Source organism: Drosophila novamexicana, unplaced genomic scaffold (assembly GCF_003285875.2).
Source record: "Drosophila novamexicana strain 15010-1031.04,08,12 unplaced genomic scaffold, DnovRS2.1 tig00000932-arrow-arrow-pilon, whole genome shotgun sequence".
Taxonomy (NCBI): Eukaryota; Metazoa; Arthropoda; class Insecta; order Diptera; family Drosophilidae; genus Drosophila; species Drosophila novamexicana.
The window spans coordinates 2,106,260-2,128,574 of record NW_020824832.1 but is presented as its reverse complement, the minus strand read 5'-3'; the positions used below and the strand labels follow the sequence as shown (position 1 = coordinate 2,128,574).

Genomic DNA, 22,315 nt, shown 5'->3' with positions numbered 1-22,315 from the left:
ACTTCTACCGCTACGTTAACTTTCAACTTAACCTTACTTTTACCGCTAGCGTTAACTTTAAACTTATCCTTACTTTTTACATTTACATTTAATCAACCTACTCATGTACTATGTATGTAATATCTGTACCGCGTACTTAACAAATATGTATGTGTTTGTGTTTTTATTTTTTTATTTTATGTGTTGCGTACAATTGTGTCGAACGATATCAAAGTTTGTCTGAAGTAAACCTTATATTGCTAACACATATTTGTATATTTTGTTGTTAAATTTATGTGATATATACCATATTATATTATTAACTTAAGCATTGTAGAGTATACACACTATACATAGCGATCGAGCTATTTCGTTAACTCTGGATTGTTCTTCAAGCTATTCCCAGCCCATGTTCTTCATTCAAGTTAAATGCATTTCGAAACTGTGATCCAACAAATTCACTTTTCTCAAACTTTATGATCGATATGTATAGTTTACAGAATCTTATATGCTAAACGTTTGCTAAAAATTTCAATAAATCTGCCATCAGATCAAATTCTTGTTATAATTCACAACTAGTTCCACTTCTGTCAGGCATAAAGCCTGAATGACAGCACTCTCTCGCTCTCTCTCTCCCTCTCTCTTTGTGAGAGCAAAGCTACCCGCTTGCTTTTCGGGCAGCGTTGCCATATATTTTAAATACATTTCGCTCAGTTTGACTTAGCTCAGCTCTTCTAATCGTTATCTGATTGCAGATTAATTGAAGTTTTATTATTTGTTGACGACTTTTCTTTCTTGCGGCACTGTACATATGTATATGTATTTAAGTATCGTTTTGTATGGTATTGTATTTGTTTCTTCTTGTTTATTTGTTGTTGTGTAAGAAAACTTGTGTTAAGCAAGTAGTATGAAAAAATTGTCTGTACCTAATGCTTTCAATATTTCAGCTATGTAAATTGTTAATATTGTGCTGCCGCCCTTTTAGTGTCTTGATTGTGCAATTCTGATTGTGCTGACCCGAGGGTCAGAACCCATACCGTAAACCGTATCCCGTATCCCGAATCCCGATTCGTATCCGTATCCCAAAAACAAAATTATTTTAAGATGAGCCCTAGTTAGACATGTTAATGGCCAAAAATAATTCTCACAACACAATTTCTCACAATCAATCTCTTCACACGTCTGTCTACGATGCCGTCGCCGATTGTTATCGATCATCGTTATCGCCGCAGGTCTTGTACTTAGCGATATTATCGAGAAATACTTCGTGTCGCCAACGCTGCTCCGTGTGGTGCGCGTGGCGAAAGTGGGTCGAGTCCTGCGCTTGGTCAAGGGCGCCAAGGGCATACGAACGCTTCTGTTCGCGCTGGCGATGTCGCTGCCGGCGCTGTTCAACATCTGCCTGCTGCTTTTCCTGGTGATGTTCATCTTTGCGATCTTCGGCATGTCGTTCTTCATGCACGTGAAGGAGAAGAGCGGCATCAACGATGTCTACAACTTCAAGACGTTCGGCCAGAGCATGATTCTGCTCTTTCAGGTAAGCGTATCAGCCACAATTCCGTTAACGGTTTATGTTGTCTATTGTTGTTGTCGTTGGGTGATGTTGCCACGCCCCACACTAAATAAACACCGCCACTGCCACCACCACCACCACCAGCTAACCCAGCTCAAAACGGTTCAATTCAGTGCCGAGCGGTCTGGCAGGTCTGGCACGACGCCACATAGCGGCTGGCAACGCTTGTACATACACTAACACACTCACACATACAGCCATTGAAGTTCACTTATCGATCAAACGTGATCGATAAACCGTGACCGTTCAATATTGTTGCCACCTGCCATGTGCGCCAATTTTTTTTTTTTTTTTATTTAGTGGCAACATCACAATGTTGATTCAAGCTGCGGTAGTTGTTGGTAAAAGCTAAATTAGAGCGATTTTTTTGATTCAGCATTTTGTTTTTTGTTTCTCGAGCCATTGTAAGAACCCACAATTTACCCACGCTTAGCTCTTTCATTCCGCATCGAATGGGATCAGCATTTAAGGCATTTCCTTTGCAGCCATTTTTGAGCTCTAAACGACTTTTCAAACAAGTCCTCGACCATTAATTCGGTGATCGAACACGATCACGAACGCCATTTAAAAGCTGATCCATCAAGAGATCTGCCCATTTGTTTATTGTTTGTTGAACTCATGACCTGTTTTCATTTAGCATACCATAATTTTGATTTGATTTAGCATAACCTTAGTTGATTATACAAAAAAAAAAAAAAAAAACAAATCTAATTCAGCTCTTTCAACAAAAACCAAATGAAATGTTGGAATTTCCTCATGACACAATGCAAATACATACTTTCGCGCGTTTTTCAAACGCCAAGAAACACAAAACTACGCTACTCTCTCTCTCTCTCTTACCCTCTCTCTAACTTACCCTCTCTCTATCTATCTATCTGTCTGTCTATGTTCTTCAAGCACTCTATCTCACTGTCTCTGTCTTTGTTATTGTCTCTGTCCTTAAATGTTTTCAACTCCGTAAACTTTTAAATGGCTTTGTTCACACCCAATCTCAAACAAACGAACAAAGCTTTTCACAAGTTATCAAAATGCTTGCACTTACAGTTATTTGGTTGGGCCATGAAACCGTTATGCGACTATAACTGGCCGCCATTTTGTTGGGCCTACACCCACATGCTCTTTAATGCATATTCATACAGAGGTGATATTTTCGGTCCTCTGCCAAAAACACTGCAAGCAGTTGTCCAGTTAACCACAACCGGTCCACACTCAAAATAAAAGAGCCCCATACTTATTTACCCATAGTACAACTAGCTAAAAAACTACTACAACTACCTACTACTACTAACTACTACTAACTACTACTACTACTACTATATGCCAATACCTACTACTTAGTTTGCTTAACCAAGTGATCCATTAACCTAACGTTTTGACTAATGACTCTTCTTGTTATTGTATCTTCTGTCTTAAACTTCTCTTTCACTGCCCACACACACACACACACACACACACGCAAACACAAACACAAACACAAACACACATACGACACGTACGACACGTAACTAAAATCTTGACATGCACGATCTAAACACGATCGACCCAACAAAATAATACGATATGAACGATCCACCAAAACAAAACCAAACAAAACAAAACTAAACAAAAAAACACCATCCAACCGCACAACTGCCGTCCACACATGCGTTTCGTGCTGCTTTTTGAATGCAATTCAATTGAAATGAAATGAAATCGTTTATCGATGATCGATATATGTATATCGATCGATTTCCATTGCATTTTGCGCATACGCTAACTGGCAGATGTCCACCTCAGCCGGTTGGGATGGTGTACTCGACGCCATTATCAATGAGGAAGCATGCGATCCACCCGACAACGACAAAGGCTATCCGGGCAATTGTGGTTCAGCGACCGTTGGAATAACGTTTCTCCTCTCATATCTAGTTATAAGCTTTTTGATAGTTATTAATATGTACATTGCTGTCATTCTTGAGAACTATAGTCAGGCCACCGAAGATGTGCAGGAGGGTCTCACCGACGACGATTACGATATGTACTATGAGATCTGGCAGCAGTTTGATCCCGAGGGCACACAATATATACGCTACGATCAGCTGTCCGAGTTTCTGGACGTGCTAGAGCCGCCGCTCCAGATACACAAGCCGAATAAGTACAAAATCATATCGATGGATATACCCATCTGTCGCGGTGATCTCATGTACTGTGTGGACATACTCGACGCACTCACCAAAGACTTTTTCGCGCGCAAAGGCAATCCAATCGAGGAGACCGGCGAAATTGGCGAAATCGCCGCCCGACCCGACACCGAGGGATACGAGCCCGTCTCCTCCACACTCTGGCGCCAGCGGGAGGAGTACTGCGCCCGCCTCATACAGCATGCATGGCGCAAGCATAAAACACGCGCCGAAGCCGGCGGCGGTGATCCAGATGCGGATGCCGCCAACGATATGGAGCCCGATCCGGCTGCGGGCGACGATGCGCCCGATGACAGCGCAGCTGCAGATGATGATCCTGATGCCGCCGGCGCCAATGGTGGCCATGATCCAGCTGCAGACGGCGCAGCTGCTGATCCAGCCAACGATCCCAAGAGCATTGTAAATAGTCCAATGGATGGCGGCGGCGGCAGTCCCGGTGGCCAGAGCGCCGGCAGTGGCGGCAGCGCCGGCCGCCAGACGGCCGTTCTCGTTGAGAGCGACGGTTTTGTGACAAAAAACGGCCACAAGGTTGTAATACACTCGCGATCGCCGAGCATAACATCGCGCACGGCAGATGTCTGAGCCAGGCCTCGCCCCCCCCTCCAAGACGCACGCGAGTATTAGGAGCAGCAGCAGCAGGCACAACAGCAGCAGCTACCATTTGTGTGTGTGTGTGTGTGTCAGCTGCAGCTGCAGCCGCAACAGCAACAACAACAGCAGCAGCAGCAGCAGCAGCGGCAGCAACAACAACAACAACAACAGTGAGCAAACAGGTACAGCGAACAACAAACAGCAACAGCAACAACAACAGCGAACAAGCATAATTTTCTGCTAAAAAAAAAAAACCAACAACAAAAAACAAAACGAACAACAACAAAAACAAAAATGAATAATTAAAATACAACAGCAACAGCAACAACAACAACAACAACAAGCAACACCAACAACAACTTCCTAACAACAACGACAGCAGCAAGTGTCTAAAATTTAAGTTAATTCAGTTCGAACAACAACAACAACAAAAACAATCATACTTAAGCATACTTAAGAAATATTTAACGTTTTAATTAAATTAATTAAGCAGCCTCGTAGATTACCTTTTAAATCACACCAAACACCAAAACAGTTTACAATTGGCCTACACTTAAGTATAACGAAATAACATAAAGTTCTATGTAGAATCCACACACACACACACACACACACACACACACACACACACACACACACACACACACACACACGCATACATACATAGCCACACACCCACACACACCGACACATACACATTTACCCGTACGAGTACAATCTAGCAATCAACCAATACAAAAGCTAAGATTCTGAATTCGATTATCAAGCCTAAAATCAACATTCTAAAATGAAGCCTTAATTATTCTAATTTGCGTACTCAGAGAAAATCAAATCATAATGTATTAATTGAATTAAAGACAGTGCGAATACTAATTACAATTACAGTTAAAAAAACAAAAACAAAAACAAAAAGCAACAACATAATCTGCATTCTAACATATAACGCGCAAGAAATACAACAAAAAATAAAATAAAAAAAAAAAAAAAACGAGAAACAAATAAGGATATTTAATTAATTAATAAACATATTCGAAGGCAACAATTTGAAATGAAACACCAATTACATGATTACATAGTATTTTGTATTTGTATATTACATTTTAAAGAAGTTATTAAAACAAAAACCGTCTGAACTGCCATAAAAAGCAATACAAATTAATAATGAAATCCAAATACGATATCAAGAACATTTCTAAACACACCAACACTAACACACATACATATGTACTGGTATATATTTTCATATTCCGCAAAAGCGAATTCCAATCCAAAGTTCGATTGACTCATTTCAAACGTAATGCATTGTGTTGAAGCGAATCCTATTTTAGACACACACACACACACACATACACCCATACATTCACCAATACTTACAGTCTATAGGAGAATTCTCCGTCAATGCTATAGATCGAACAAAGTATCTATAGCGCATTATCCAATATCTAACAGGCATACATGTAGACAGAACAACAACGATTTATAGTGTTAGGCAGCGTACGGCAATTAGCAACAAGTTAAAAGCATACATTACACACTCACATACACACACACACGCTCGTAGCAGCATGTTCTTGGAAACCAGTGTTGGGCAATTGCACGGACAACAGCTATTTTTGCTGTGTAGGCAATGACGCCCATGCGGCAACTGTACCGCACTCACAAACCCGAACCCAAACACGCACACACTCACACACACTCAGATATATTCATTGGAGTTGGGGCGCATTGAACTAAACAAATACGGAACAAACAATCCAAACAAGTTTAAACGACAACAACTAACCAAACGAAACGGTTAAGGAAATGGAAAAAGCAAAAGAACGAGAAAACGTTACGAGACTTTGACGAATTTGAAATTAATCTTAAGTAACACAAATTGTAAAAACTGTATCGCCCGCAAATGTGAATAAGTGAAGAAGCGAAAGACAAAAACCAAATGGAATGAAACAAAACTGTGCAAAACACACACAAATGTAAAGTGATTAGGGCAAAAGCAAAACAATGTTATGTGCATAAAAGAAAAAACGAAAAAAAAAACAATATGAAAAGCAAAGAAAAGAAACAAAAAGAAAGAAGTTAACCAAAATACAAACTAAAGTACATATGTGTGCGCAAAAAGGAGCACAAAGAGTGTACAATATCGAAAGATTTTATTTAATGATCGTCTTATCTCTTTCTCTCTCTCTCTATCTCTATCTCTCTCTATCCCTTTCTCTTTTAAAGTCATCCGTCTTTTTAATAATTAACAAAAAAAAAAAAAAACAGTAAAATTTGACTAAAAAGCAAGCATAAACTTAATAATTGACAAAGGCAAATACAAAAGAAATTTAACATATGTATGTATATGTAAACGCACATAGTACATACAAGTACATATATTATAAGTATAACTAGTAACGATTTAAAAACAAACAAACAAACAAATGAAAAAGTAACAACCAAAAAGAAGATTTTAGCTTGATTGCTTTTGAAGAAAAGCGTTGCCTACTTGTCAGCGCATTCGCTTATCGCGTTTTGTTTCGTTTCATTTCACTTCGTTTCGCTTCACTCCGTTTCGTTTCGCTTCGTATTTATCGGTGCTTCGAGAGTGTGCCGTTAGTTTGCTTAGAGCTTAGTCCGCTCGAAGCGGTATTTGTTATATGTATGTATGCTTCTTCCAGTAATATTATCCTTTATTCAGTTTATTTGTACTTCTAACTATCAACTTTTGACTAGCGATGCGATTGGAATATTTCTTCTGTTTTAATTGACAGCAAATTAAAATAAAGGAATTATCTAACTACAGTATGAACATCTTGATATAGACAAATGTGAGGTTCCATTGCGCACTAACACGTTTCTCAAATTCACACACACACACACACACACACACACACACACACATACACACACACAGACACACATATGCTTTACTATTGCTTCAAATTAGCCAAATTCGTTGGACATTAATGAAATTGGGTCAAAGATGCGCCTTATTTTTTGCTTTGGTTCAACAAGAATGAAAACATTTATACAGAAACATTATACACATACGTATATGCCTGTCACTCTCTACACACAGATCTCACAGATGAACAATATTCAGAAATAATACACGTGCTTTTAACACACTGCCTTTCCTCAACTAAACTGTAATGTTTGACAAATGTAAATGTAAAAGTTGTTTACGTGCAACAGCAATACATACATAAGTACATATGTATGTACATCCAAACCAACAACAAGTTACATACTCGTACACACATGCATACACATCATATATCCACGAAATTGTACAAATTTTTAGAACCTACTTAGCTACACTTTTGAATTGACCGAACCAACCCGAAGCAAATTATACAAAAAAAAAAATAAAATAAATAAATAAATGAAAAAAATATATTAAAAAAATTACATTAGCGCTGAGCTCCAATAGTCGATTCAACTTACTGCAAAAGACTATTATTTGCATATTTTTGTGTGTTTTCGATTTTTTAAAATTTGTTTTCCTTTTTATTTTTTCTTGGTAGTTTTCATTGTAATTCACGTATTTTTGACAGTGACTCGTTTTCGCCACATTCGACCAGTTCGAATTGTGCTTGCAACGGCGTATAACAGTTTCAGCTATAGCTACTGTTAGCATTAACGGTCACACCACATCTACCGTTAACTGTGCGCTGTCGTATAACAAATCACATTACGAAAGCAACCTAACCTACAAGAAACAAAATAGCACAGATATAATATATGCAAACATGTGTATGAGCCAATTATACATATATATAGTTATATTATAGGGACCAGTTAAAGCGTTGCCTTTTTAATGAACACATCAAGTCCAAGTTCCAAATACCTTGTTTATATGCTTTTATAGGAAGGGTTTTTTACGGGCACCAAAGCCAATGCTTCACAGTGTTCTCGCTTGTGTGTAATTCGGTTTCTGATCATAATTATTATTCGCGATTATTCCAATTTGTAGCCAATGTTAGCGCCTTTTGATTTGAACGCTTTCAGCATTTCTATATTATTGCGAAAGGCCATTTTGCTAATTTCTCCCCCCACTTAACGAACGCTTGCCAATTGCCAATTGTTTGACGACTTGAATATAGCTTCATTATTATACATTTTGTTGGCTGTTTGACAAATAATACAAAACCACGAAAAATCATAAATAATAAAGAACACATGCTAAACAAAAATTAACCGACATGCTAACTAATAACAGAAAATTAAGTTTGAAATTCCGTACAAAATGCATAAGTTAAAAAACAAAAAAAAACAAAAATGTATATATATTAAATATATATATACTGAGTGCACTGTTATAAATGAGGGGCGGGGCGAGATTAAATAAAACAAAAAGAAATTCAAACAAAACAAAAAACAGAAACAAAAACAAAAACAAACTAACAGAATAAAAACAATTATTATTCAATAAAATGCAAACGACGTTCTCAAGAGAGTACACAAATTAAGCTTACGCGATTTAAGAACAACAAATGCGACTTAAAAATAATAAAAGCGAATTGTAAAATTATAATAATAACAATGATAATTGAGTAATAATCATTTATAATAAACTTAAGTACTTTATGAATAATACAACCAACAAACCATGACATAAAAGTATAAATAATAATCGAATCAAATGCAGAAAGGAACTATTTCATATTTTAGCATAAATATATTTTGTGCCGAGGTTACGTTTGAAGCAACACGCGCATCATTGCCATTAGACAGAATAAAATTAAATATATATACATATATATTATATATATATACATATATATAAATATATATATATATATATAGATACATATGTATATATATATATAAATATATATATACAACTACATACATGCATATATAATGAATATGAATATGCCTAAAACTGAATATAAAGTAAAACTATTTATAACAAAATACTTATTGCATATTTTGTGCTGCTGAATGAGGTCACAACGCAACAAAACAAATTATAAATAAAACGTAATGAACTTGATAACAATAATGCAAATAAAATTCTAATTAATCTTAGAGCAATAAACGTCAGATGCATGCATACTTATCGTATAAGAATAGTAGTCTATATGTCGGTATGACTAATATTTTGAACCAGCACTGTGCGTCTGATCTGTGCCCCCCGCACACACAGGCTCACGTGTATAACAGTTCATAGGACACACAGGTACAGTCGCAGAACAGTGCGCACAGTGCCGGCACAAAGTGTGCGAACAGGCTTGTGGGATTCTACAGCAGAGGCGAAACTCTTAAATGCAAAACAAAAATAAAATATAAAAAAATACACCAAAAAATTGAAAAACGCAAAAAAAAAAAACATAACAAAAAGAACCCTCAAAAACAAACCAAGAATCTTTTTTTAGGTACACTTAAATCAAAGCGTGAAATATTATATTAGTTAATAAATAAATAAATGCTTTTTTGTCGAATCACTATAGAAAATTTAAATGAACAACAACTTTAGCTTTATACTCGTACATTTACATTTGTAATATATTACATAAGTCTAGTTAATTACATGAAATAAAAATAATCATAATAAAAAAAAAAAACAAAACAAAAACAATATAAGAATGAAAATCAAACGAAGCATAGCAAATTAATTCGAAGAAAATATAAATAATACAAAAAAAAAAAACAAAAAAAGTGTAAAAACAAAAAGAAACATTTATATGTAATGCAGCCAGTTAATATGCATAGCTAAAAATAATAATAAAACAAAAATAAAAAAAAATAGCAAAAAAAAATTGCAATTAGATATTCGATATATAAAAATTTTACATTTCTTCATATTTTTGTTATATTTGTGTAATTATAATTATTGTTGTAATTTAGTTAAGAATGTTTTGTGTTGCACACGTACACACACACACACACACACATACTCCGGACACACTCACATGCATACTCACACACACACGCACACAGATTGCCAGCATCCGAATGCCCATGCCAAGCAGCCGAGAAATAATTTTAAGTACAGCTGAGTACATAAACTAATGAAAGCCAAGTCTAAAGAGCAAGAAGCTTAACAACCACACCAACAAGAAATACACAATTATGAAAGTTGCCATCCAGCGAAGTATTTGCAATTTACATACTACATTGATAGACATACATACGTATGTATATTAAGCGAAAGCAGCAAGCATTCAATTTGAATAATACCGTTTAAATAATTGACAAGCCGAACGAACAGCAACCACTTTCATTAATAAGAATAAAAAAAACAGACTGAAAAAGATACTAAATAAAATGATAAAAAATTTATATGATAGTAAACGTAAAATGCATCAAGCGAGTATTAAACAAGCTGCTTAACAAGTCCCTTTACTTACATAGCCACACGCCTACACCCACCCACACACACACACCCACACACCCACACACGCACACACAGACACACACACACATACGCCCACAGTTACCTAGCAGCAGCAGCAACGGACAGTTTATTAAACCTTAATAAAATATTAAAGAATAATAATAACAATTAGCGCCACAACATAAGCTTGTAAGAAAATAACAACAAAAAACGAAGAAAAAAAAGAATATATATACATATATATACACATATATGAAATAAACGACAAACAATAAGAAAAATGTATTTATATTTATACACAAAGCAAGCAAAGAATAATTTGAATATACATATAAAATTACTTCTAAACACCAAATAAAAAGCAAGAGAGTCACAGGCACCGTTAGCGTATTTTTTTGATATACAAAATACAATTTAAGCAAAGTACATGAAGTAAATTATTAGTGAGAAACAACTGATGTCTTTGTAAAGACTTTATATATGCCTGCCATATGCCTACATCTGCCTAGCTGTCTAACTCTATTTAACACTAATTATTTTCTCTCGCTTGAGCACAAAAACAATCACACTCCTTCACTCGAACACACACTTACACACCATTGACAAGCACACAAACAAACACACATACTGACGCATGCCGAAATACACAGTCCGCGCTTCAACGTGTGCGGCTAAGGCAAACGTTTTGAGAAGCGCATAGAGAGGTCGCGCGTTCATTTCGATGCGCATAAATTTGTGCATGTACGTCAGCATTGCTCTAGAGCTTTTTATTTTATAGTTTAACTATTCATACACTTATGATCTTAACGTCGTTTGGGGCAACTTTACTCTTTTCACATTTCCACACACCTGCCCCCAACTCTCCGCGATGGAGCGCAGTTTTTGAGCAACTCTATTTGGTAGCAACTTCCCCGGCTACAAATGAATAGTGGTTCAGATGACTGTACAAGCCCTCCTCAAAAGAAAAACGAAAAAGAAAATACAAAGAAAAAAAAACGAAAAACGAAAAACAAAAACAGAACAAAACCAAAAACTAAACAAAATTGTTATACTGTGTAATATATACATATTTGTTATATACATATGTATTTGTGCAAGCAAGTAAGCAGCTAAAATGTATGACACCCGCCACTTTTCTACTAAACAAATCGACTGTATATATAAGATAATATGTATGAGTATATTTATGTAGCAGTATAACAGTATGTGTTGTGCATTTGCTTACATCAACATGGACACTCACACAGGCGCACCCACACACACACACACACGCACACACCCATACTTCCACGCAAGCCCAAACAGACACACACACATACACATCTACACACGACTTGTACATAAATAGGTCGATGCATTTTCTAGTAGATATTTTACTTTTTTATTTCAATTGTCATTGACATTCCTTATATTAGCAATATTCTTATAAAATATAAATAAAAAATAAAAAAAAAAAAAAACAAAATACAAAGAGCTGTCATACATCTAAATGTTTTCGCAATACCGAAAATGTTATGCATAATTATAAAAAAATTAAAAAAAAAAATCCAAAAAAAAACTATTGTTATCGATTTTTTTAAATACTCGTAACTACGAAATCATTAAGTTTGAGCGCCATTTTTGATAATACAACTACAACACAACAACAAAGCGAATGCGAAATATATATATGTATATATACATATACGATGTATATATATTTACATATATATTAATGTATATACATATATCAAATATAATGTAAAAGCAGTGCGACAACAATTTTGTATGTATTAATTTTTATTAATGAAAATACACACACACACACAAACAACAACTAGAACACAAACATAAATTGTTTTTATAAAAGTATATATATATATTAGATATATTATATAAAAATACAGAAGAAAAAAAAAACAACTTTAATAAATGTATTTAAAAATACGACAAAAAAAAATAAGATACAAAAAACGCCTGAATTAGTTTGTTACGCAAACATAAAATTATAATTAACTAACTTCAATGTAAAACAAAAGAACATACCCAATAAACAAAACAAAAAGAACAAAAAGAAGAAAAAAAGAAGAAACAGCAACAAACTGCACAATAACATCTTAATGTAAAAAATATTAATTAATTATAACTCGCAAAGCAAAAACTGAACATACAAATTTAATATTAAATCCGAAAAGCGCTAAAACCCCAAGTGAATCATTTTTATTTTCATTATATATAAATAATTAATGCTTTTTTAGTTCTCAACAAGTTGCATAATTTACATTAATGTATAATTTTTAAATGAAAACAGAAAACAAAACAGCATACAACAAATATTGTAATGTAATAAAAAACAGAACAAAAAAAAAAAACAAACAAAACAAAAACGAAAAACCAAATAATATATTAAATTAAAAGCGAAATTTTTTCACACTTTAGCTTAATAAATTGTAAAAAAAAAAATACAAAAAAAGAACAAAAACTGAAATAAAATGAGATTTAATTGAATTTGTTATGCAAATGAAAAAAAAAATCGATTGTTTTCTAATAGACCAGTTTTATCGATAAATTGAGTAACAAGTAAGAGGCTCTAGTCGGGAGCTTCCGACTGGGGGATACCCTGAACCCTCTTCTACCAACCCCAAATGCAGCTCGTTTGCTTTAGCAGTAATAAAAATAAATTTAAAATAAAATTCCAAAGAATTAGTTTTTATTAACAACTTTTAACCTTTTGAACCCATCGATTTTTAGATAGTAGGGATCCGTACGAATTCAAAAATGTATAATATTTCAACTTCAGACGATATTTACCCGAGATATTCAAAAAAAATCATCAAAATGTTTTGATTTTAGAACCGAGCCCGATTTTAAGAAAAATTTTAAAATTTAGATGTGCATTGTTTTAATGCCAATTGATAGGTCTGAACGTTACGAGTCTAAAATTGTATATCATTTCAAGATCGGACATTATATCATGCCAGAGTTGATTTTCTGTCAAAAACATACTACTTCGATATAGATTTTTATCGATTACTTCGAAACGAGGCAAGTTATCGATTATAGGAAACAAACTCGTACTACGCGGGCACTAGGAGGACGTACATTCCAAATTTCAAGTCTCTAGCTCTTAAGGGTATTGAGATCTTTGCGTTCAAAAATACTTTGAGAAGCGCATAGAGAGGTGTCGCATTCATAGCGATGCGCATTCTTATGTCAGATCTGCACTCGAACACACAATTGAACTTTGTGCCATTGTTTAAAGTCTATAATAAAAAAATTAATTAAATCGATTGTAGTTTATTGATTTTTAAATATTTATTTCCGGCTTTTGTTTATATAATTCTATGTGCTGCTGTTTGGCGAGCTGCTATTAAGGCGCATCAATGACAGGCAACAGGATACCCTATTGGTGTCCGCTTCGTTGGCATTTTGTATAAATAGCATATTACATATTTACAGGTGCGCTTGCTGCACGTACAAGGTGTGTTTATAAAATTGGGAAAGGGTATATATAGTTAGAGTATACAATCATAGATGTGTATTTGGAGTAGTAAATACGAGTACATGGGATAAACGATATAGATAGTGCTACCGAATGATACTTTAATTGCACGTTTCAATATACAACTAATCAATTTTATCAGAACTTATTTTAATCAAAAAACAAAAAAAAATAGTAAAATAATTAAAGGCAATCATCACACGCAGAAGACACAGTTCCAGGGTATTCTATAACAATCAAGTATCACTGAGAATATCCTTCAATATCGAGCTGGAGTTCCGCGTCGGCGCAAATTCGTTGCCGCTCATGTGCAGCGATTGCATTGGCGGCATTGCCGGCGAAGGGGGCGTGGCATGCATCAATTGCTCGCCACCGGTCGCTGTTGATGCTGCCGCTGAAGTTGATGCGGCTGTTGGTGGTGGTGCTGCTGCTGCTGTTGTTGCATCTCCTCCTGCTCCTGTTGCTGGGGACGCTGCAGCCGTTGCCTCCGTTTGTTTGGCCAAACTCAGCAGATTGGGTCGCGACTGCGCCGTCGATTGCGGCTGTGATTCCTGTTCCAGAAACTGGACAAAAGCCTGCAGCAGATTCTCATTGCCTGTAGCGAGGGGACATGCAAGTTAGTTGGGTATGCAAGAGGCAGTTCAATGGAAATAACTTTACCTGAGCTGGTCGAGGAGGAACCTCCGCCGCCACCGCCGAGTATACTGCCCAGCCAGCTGCTATGCGGCTTGTTGAGACCCACCTTGTTAGCCTCCTGATCGTTAAAGTCCAGCAGGGTGGATATCATGCGCAGCACCTGCTGCTTATCGCCCGCATGCCCGCTAACCACATAGCCGATGAGCAAGCTCTTGATGAGACTCTTGTCAATCTTGTCCGTCTGGCTGGACTCGCTGCTGCTGAGGCTCTGCTCCAGCTTGAGATTGGCTTCCTTAAGGCTGTCCACTGTGCGGAAAGTACCAAAGAAAACAAATTGCATTCAGAACGTCTCGAATAATAAGCGCACAACGCTTAGCCTATGGAGAATGCCAAGATCTTAATTTAAAGGCTAACACATTGACACGGGGAGACGAGGAGGGCGCGCGCGTGTGCGAATATACATATTTTTGAAAGGCGTGGCATGCGGTTAGTGCGCCCACTGCACGGCGTAGTATGACATAAGTACTGGTTGTTAGTTAAATGGCACACCAGTACCTGATGTAATACTCAACCGTACAGACGCTGATGCGGATGCTGATGCGGCTGTTGATGCGGCTGCTGTTAATGCTGTTAATGCGGCTGGCATTTGGCTAAGAGGCAGCTGCTCTGTTGGCTAGATGGCTGGGTAACTGGGTGGCTGGGTGGCTGGGTGGCTGGGTGTCTGGGTGTCTGGGTCCGTCGAGTCTAGCTAATGGGGGCTGGCTGTGTTGGCTCACACACGCAGTGCAAAACAAAATTCAAGCTGGCAAAACTCAAAAATCGAATGCAAACAATAACAAACAAAATCAGTTAAATCAAATCAATTATTTAGCTGGCGGGCAAAACAACAACAACAATAGAGCTAAACAGTAGTATATGCAAGTGTACGTATGTATATATGTACATGGCATAAATATAAATATATATGCACATATATGTATATATGTATAGGGTATATTTATGTTTGTGGTGTCTGTGTATGCATTCAAGAATTAAGTTTTTACATAATGTGGCATAAGCTGCAATCTCGAGCAATCTCCAATTGCAAAGTGAGTGCGTCAAATACTTTAAAATCGCTCACATTTACAAATTGAGATTAATCAATGCTGCAGATAAGTTTAACAACAATATAGAGGAGGCTGTATACTTTTTGTTTCTCTCTCTCTCTCTCTCTCTCTGATTTTTGACGTATTACGGATATACGGATATACGGGTTACGATAGCGGTCTAAAAAAAAAACGCATTACAAACTCAGAACATATATAAAGAATAAGAAAATAAATCATAAAATACAAAATTAAAACTAATAACAAATTGAAATAATTTAGCATACATATGTTACGAGTAAATATTGGCTTACAATATATATATATAAAACATTGTTAAATAATGAAAGAAATAACAAGCAGGCAACAACAAAGTACAATATAAAAATATATAATAAATATATAAATCATATATATAACACATAGCTCGGGCATAACTTGGAACCAGTGTGCAGTAAAATAGTTAAAAATAAAAATACGAAATACAAACATACTGCAATATACTAGCAAATAATACCACAAATATTGCCTACAAATTTCAACATTTTTTAACATATTTTTAAAGTAATTTTTAGTGTTATTTTTCTTCTCTTTTTTTTTTTTGCCTCTGCACAGTGGTTCCAGTACACAAAATCTATGGACTAAAAATCGAAGCTACAAATCAAAATTGAAAATTACATTTAATCAAAAAATAAAAATAAATAAATAAACAGTTTAGTTTACAACATAAAAGGCAGATATATAGAAGAAGTATTGTGTTTGTGTGTACCAGCAACAGGAAGTGAGAAGTGTTTTAGCGATCGGGCGATCGGGGAATCGGGGAATCGGGGGATCGAGCCGAACGGACGGACGTGTTTTTAGTAGTAGTGAGGTTTAGCTGATTGGAATATGTGTTTCGGATTGGGTTTACCTGCTCTATGGACCAACTTAGGGTTACAGCCAATATAGCCACATGCCGTAGGTGCGATTGAATTTGTGTGTACTTTTTTTTTCTTTAATTTTATTTTGTTTTCGGTTTTTCTTTCTTTTTTCAGATTAGATTTTATTTGTATTTTTCTTCATTTTTTGCGCTTGGTGATAAAATGCAATTCAAAAAAGTCGATACCAACTGAAATTCCGAGTGTTTCATATTTAGGCATTGCTCCCAGAATTACCAGCTGATATTTACCTTTGAGAATCGGGTGAGGTGACATCTCGTTCTTTCTCTCTCACGCTCACAGCCATACTCATGCACACACACACACACACGCACATACACACACACGCACACACACTCAAGCACTCAAACACTTACGCTCTCTAAACATTTAACATTCAAATAGAACTTGGTGCGAGTTTATGCGTGAGATCAAGTAAAAAGTAAACAGGTTTAATATATATAGTATTCAGGCCATGATGTGAATCGTGGGTTAAGTACATGCCGATAACTGAGTGGTAATTGAAGGGATTTGCTTAGTCAATAAATTGGTATTTGTATTTTTTTTTTCTTTTTCATTTTTTCTTTTTGTTTAATTATAACTTGAAAATTGAATATGCAGGGTAGTGCGATTTTAGATACACGAACGGTAGCCGACTTTTTTGGGTTAGTCAAAATCCATTGGCCTGCTTGCTCCGAGTGCATAGACTCACCTTCGTCACGGAGCACGGCTATGATTTGCTGTCCAGCCTCCAGCTGATCGGAGAGCCGGGACGCGGCACGCAGTCCCTGATTGGCATCGGCCAATTGCTGTTGCAATCCATTTATCTCCGACTGCAGCTTTGCCTGCTGCTCCAGCTGTGCCTGCATCTCGCGGCGCATTCGCTGCGTAGCCGTTGCAATGTCATGCTCCTTGTCTGGAATATATTTTTTTATACAGCTGTTGTACTTGAGAACTTTGCACTTTTGAGACTCTTACCATTCTGGAACTGTTCCAGTGCGCACTGCAGATTGGTAAGGGCCGCCTGTTGTCGTTGTTCGCGGTCTTCATGTTGGCCCAGCTTGGCAAGTAGTTCGTCGCGCTGTTGCAAGAGCAGCAAGTGCTGTGCCTGCAAGGTCTCCGCCTGTTGGTTAGCTCTTATGCTGTTTTGAGAGTAAAAATAGTAAAAAAAAATAAGATTAGCTTACAGTTAGCTTTGAATTGAGCCAGAGGAAATTAGTTAAGCAGTTAATATATCTAATGCACATCTTATTTAAGTTGAGCTTACTAAGCTAAGCTCAAGGAAGCTAGTTAAGCCCAAATGTTTGATTCCATTTAATGTATATAAATAAAGCTTTTAGCTTAAGTTGGAAGCTGCTCTTAAGAGTACATTTGATAGAATCAAATTAGAAGTGGCTTCATCTAAACATGTAATTAACTAGAATATTGTTTTCTTAAATAAATAAAATAAATGTCGATCAGCCGCGCTCAAAGCAGTAAGAATTTAAATTTGCTGCACAGCTGCAGCAGAGTATTTCGTTTGAGACTTCCAATTAAGTACAGTTGTGCCAGCTGCTGCTATCGATAACAATCGAAATGGCAATTCAGTGGAAACACTGTGCAAAAGTATGGCGCATGGCATTCCGTATGTTGATTGCAATTAGAATAATCACACAACGCTGCTGGCAGCAGGTGAATTCGCCTCGCCTCGCCGCGCCACATGAGCGTGACTCGCGGCGAATACAGGCTTTCAAAATGGCGACCCCTGCAAGTGAGTCATGATCTGGCGCACGCTTATCAGAACAATAATTAAGCACACACACACACACATACACACACACGAGCAGACGCACACACACATGCATAGACGCTAATTAGTGCACACGAGCGGGAACTCACCTGGCCGAAGTGTAGGCGTTGCTGGATTTAGATACCTCATGCTGTAGGGCCGCCTGCTTGTCCCTGGCCTCATCGAGTTCGCGCTGCAGCTGAACGCTCTCCTGCGTATGCAGCTCCTCGATCTCGACGAGGTGGGCCCGCAGACGCTCCAAATCCCGTTGAACACTCGCCTGTTGCTCCTGGGCATCGGCCTGTTGCTGTTGCAGCAGGCGCTGATTGGTTTGCTCGGTGAGCAGATTTGTGGTTAATATGTCGGACTTCTCCTTCAAGAAGCTGATCTGATCGCACAGTTTCTCGCGCTCCTTGATTAGCTCAAGCAACTTCTGCTCCTGCGGCTGCAGTCTCTGTATTTCCGCATAGTATTGTGTGTTCTCCATATGCTTCTGCTGCAAGCCCCTTATCAGCTCCTGTTTCTCGCTGTTCAACGTATCGAGGGTCTGCTGTAGTTGGGCGCTATTCTCCTTCAGCTGCGCCAGCTCTTGCTCCCTCGCCTGCAGCTGCGTCGTCAGCTGCTCTATGTCTGTGCTGCTGCCTGCGGAGGTGTCCTGCAGTTCCTTGATTGTCGAATAAAGCTCGGCCAGCTGCTGCCTGAGCTGCTCGCACTCCTGTGCGTTTGCCAGCAGCCGGTCGCGCTCCTCGCTCAATTGCTTTAGCTGATTTTCCATGGACGCCAATTCATCACGCATTTGACTCTCCTTGCCGCCTGCCTTTTCATGGGCGTAGAGTGCCTGCAGCTTGTCCAGCTGTGACTGCAACTGCTCGGTAGCTTCTTCACTGCTCAGCAGCAGCGCCGTCTTCTTCTCCAACTCTGCGCGCAGCCAGGTCGAGTCCGTTAGCTGCCGTTGCAGATCCTCAATCTCCAATTTAAGCTGCTCGCCACACTTTTTGCTCTCCAACAATTCCAGCCGATTGAATTGCAATTGGTTGCGCAGCTCCTCCAAATCCTGCTCCCTGGCCTCCAACTTCTTTTTGAGTAGCTCGCTTTCGCTGCACTGTTCGGGCATTTGTTTCAGCTCCCGCAGCTGCGTCTCGACCAGCTTCAGCTGTGCCTCCAGCTGCTCGCACTTCTCGGTGCTCTCGTGCAGTTGCTGCTGCTTGGCATTCAGCTGGGCCTGGAGCGCCGCTTCTTTCTCTTCGAACTGCAGATTGAGCTGCTGTTCCTTGGCCCGCAATTCCTGTTCGAGCTGCTCCAGTTGTGCACTCATTTCCGCCTCTCGCTCCAATTGAGAGCCATCCTGCGGAGTGACTTTTATTTGATCCAGACGAGCTGAGAGCTGCTCTATTTCCTGCTGCTTGTCCGCCAGCTCTTTGGATTGATGTGCCACGCGCACTTTCAATTCTTCCAGCTGGTCCTGATTGCCGCCTTCGAGCTGTGCGATCTCCAGTTTGTGCTCCTCCTGGAGCTGCAGCAGCGATTGCAGTTCTTCCAGCTGTGACTCGAGCTGCGCAATTGTCTCCTCGTGATGCTCCTCGATGGTCTCCAGCTTGTTGCGCTTCAACTTGTCCAGCTCGTTGAGCAGCGTCTCGTTGTTTTTCATAAGCTCGTCGCACTGGAGCACGTACTGCGAGATGTCCGCCTCGAGCGTCTTCTTGTCGTGCTCGACCATTAGCTGCTGCTTACGCAGATCCGACAACTGCCTCTCGGTGCTAGTCACACTCTTCAAGCGTTCGTTAATTATCTGATATGTGCGAGTCAGGGCGTGGTCCGATTTGTCAGCCACCAAAGATTCAAGGATCGAGAACAGGTGCCGCGAGCTGTCAGCTTCATCCGGCTCCACGTCTAGATCGGTAATCTCCTCCTTCTCCTCGGCAATGGCCTGACGGAACTTGGCCTGGGCAATGTTCGCGTCTAGCTCCTGGCGCAGCCGACGATTCTCGGCACGCAACGAGCCCAGCTGCTGCTCGAGATCATTGGCGTGTGTCTCCTGATCGGCCTCGGCGTTCAGCTTGAGCTCCTGATTTTGGAGCATCAGCTGTTGCAGCTTGCGCTGCAGTTCCAGCTGCAGCTGCTCCTTTTCACTCTCGCTTATGCGCAGACGCGTCTCCAGCTCAGACACCTGCTCGAGCCGCACACTGTCCGCCAGCTGACGCTCCACGTCGGCATCCTGCAGCTTGGCATTGGCAGCACTTAGCTCGCCGATGCGAGACTCCAGGGCGACGAGCTTGTTGCGCAGCTGCTCCTTGGTTGGCGGCATGGTGGCAGCCGCATCCGCATCGGCATCCGCATCTGGATCTGGATCCGAGCTGGAACCGGTTGCATCCGTATTGCGCACGACTATAAACTCATCCTCGCTGTGCTTTCCGCCCGTCGATGAGCTGTTCGAAGACTCGGAAGTTTTCTTTTCCTTCGCCTGTTTGACAACCTCCTCCAACTCAAGTTGCAGCTTCTCGCGCTCGGCATCAGCCTGACGCACACGCTCGATCAGTTCGCTATTGTCATTGGCCCGCTTGTCCAGCAGCTGCTGCATCTCGCCCAGCTCGAGCTGGCAGCGCTTCAGCTCCTCAGACTGTTGCTCGACGCGCTGCTGCAGCTGTTCCTGGACAATCGCCACGGCCTGATGCCGCTGCTGCTCATCGGCCAGCTGTGCCTTCAGGCGCGCCATTTCCAGCTCGTGGGCCACCAGGCGCTCGGCCTGTAGCTCCTTCAGCTCCGTCAGCTGTGACTGCAGCTCTGCCTTCTGGCCCAGCACATCCTGCATCGCCACCTCATGCTGCGCGTCAAGCATTTCCAGCGAGTTGCGCAGCTCGCCATTATATTGCTCCAGATCCGCAATTATTCTGTTCAGCCCAGACACATCTGGTGTGTCGACCAGCGCCACGTCCACCATTCCAGCTTGCGATGAGCCTTTGCTGTCCGCCGCTGTTGCGGCTGTCGCGGCTGTGGCGGGCTCCCAGCACCAGCTGTCTTCCACATTTCGAGCTTCGCCTGAGTTCTGCGAGAACACATAGAGAAATACACAGGAAACTGATTAGTTTACCAAATATTAAAAATACTCTGACGCCACCAAGAATTACTTCTTTACCATATTCAATGTACGTTAAGTTGAAAGACAAGAAAAATTTGCAATTCAAACGGATTTGCTTAAAATCGGAGCCAATCGATTGCTCTTTTTCTTTTCTGACACTATTTTCACAAAGCCCGACAAACAGAACATCTAACATAAAACTCAAGGCAACTTGGTTTTGTCAACTTAATATATTAATTAAAATTTGTTTGAGTGTACTCAAAATTAAAACCAAGAAATTATCTTTAAAATATGTTAACTAAACACACGAATTAAACAAATGTTCATTTTGCAATAAAACAATTCCTTTCGAATAACTTACATTTTTAATGGACGAGAAGGACAAGTAGCCGGTTTAGTCTATACATCGAACCTTTCTATGCGAGTCTCACTTCTATTCTAAATTTGGAATTTTCGAAATAGTACCAAACTGAAAAGTTTCTGACTTGCTCTCATTTTTACTTAATTTCTCCCTCTTAAACGATTATTCATAATTTCTGTCGCTCTCTCTGTCTCTCTCTTTCTCTCTCTCTCTCTTAGTTCAGTCCCTCATTTCTCTCCCCGTTTATTTCTTATTCGCTCTCTGCGTCATTTTCTTTCTTTCTCTCTCTCTCTCTCTGTTTCTCTCTCTCTCTGTTACTTTTGTTTGTTTTCCGTCTCTTCCCTTA

General features: G+C 39.1%; 2 protein-coding genes across 2 annotated transcripts in view; one reads left to right on the top strand and one right to left on the bottom strand.

Moving 5' to 3' along the window:
• LOC115765171 (sodium channel protein para) overlaps window positions 1–4,319 on the top strand; it is a 65,064-nt gene extending 60,745 nt beyond the window's left edge. The window contains exons 30-31 of the mRNA XM_030708591.1: window positions 1,212–1,516; window positions 3,316–4,319. Coding sequence (XP_030564451.1) covers window positions 1,212–1,516; window positions 3,316–4,311 — 1,301 coding nt within the window. The 3' untranslated portion in view covers window positions 4,312–4,319. The remainder of the gene's footprint in view (window positions 1–1,211; window positions 1,517–3,315) is intronic.
• Window positions 4,320–13,924: 9,605 nt separating this feature from the next.
• LOC115765198 (myosin-9) lies at window positions 13,925–21,575 on the bottom strand. Its single transcript, XM_030708634.1, has 5 exons — window positions 18,643–21,575; window positions 17,743–17,906; window positions 17,477–17,680; window positions 14,787–15,068; window positions 13,925–14,721 (listed from the first exon to the last, which is right to left on the bottom strand). Exons 1-5 carry the CDS (start codon window positions 21,468–21,470, stop codon window positions 14,363–14,365), a joined length of 3,837 nt encoding a protein of 1,278 aa, XP_030564494.1. The 5' UTR covers window positions 21,471–21,575; the 3' UTR covers window positions 13,925–14,362.
• Between the last annotated feature and the right edge of the window lie 740 nt (window positions 21,576–22,315).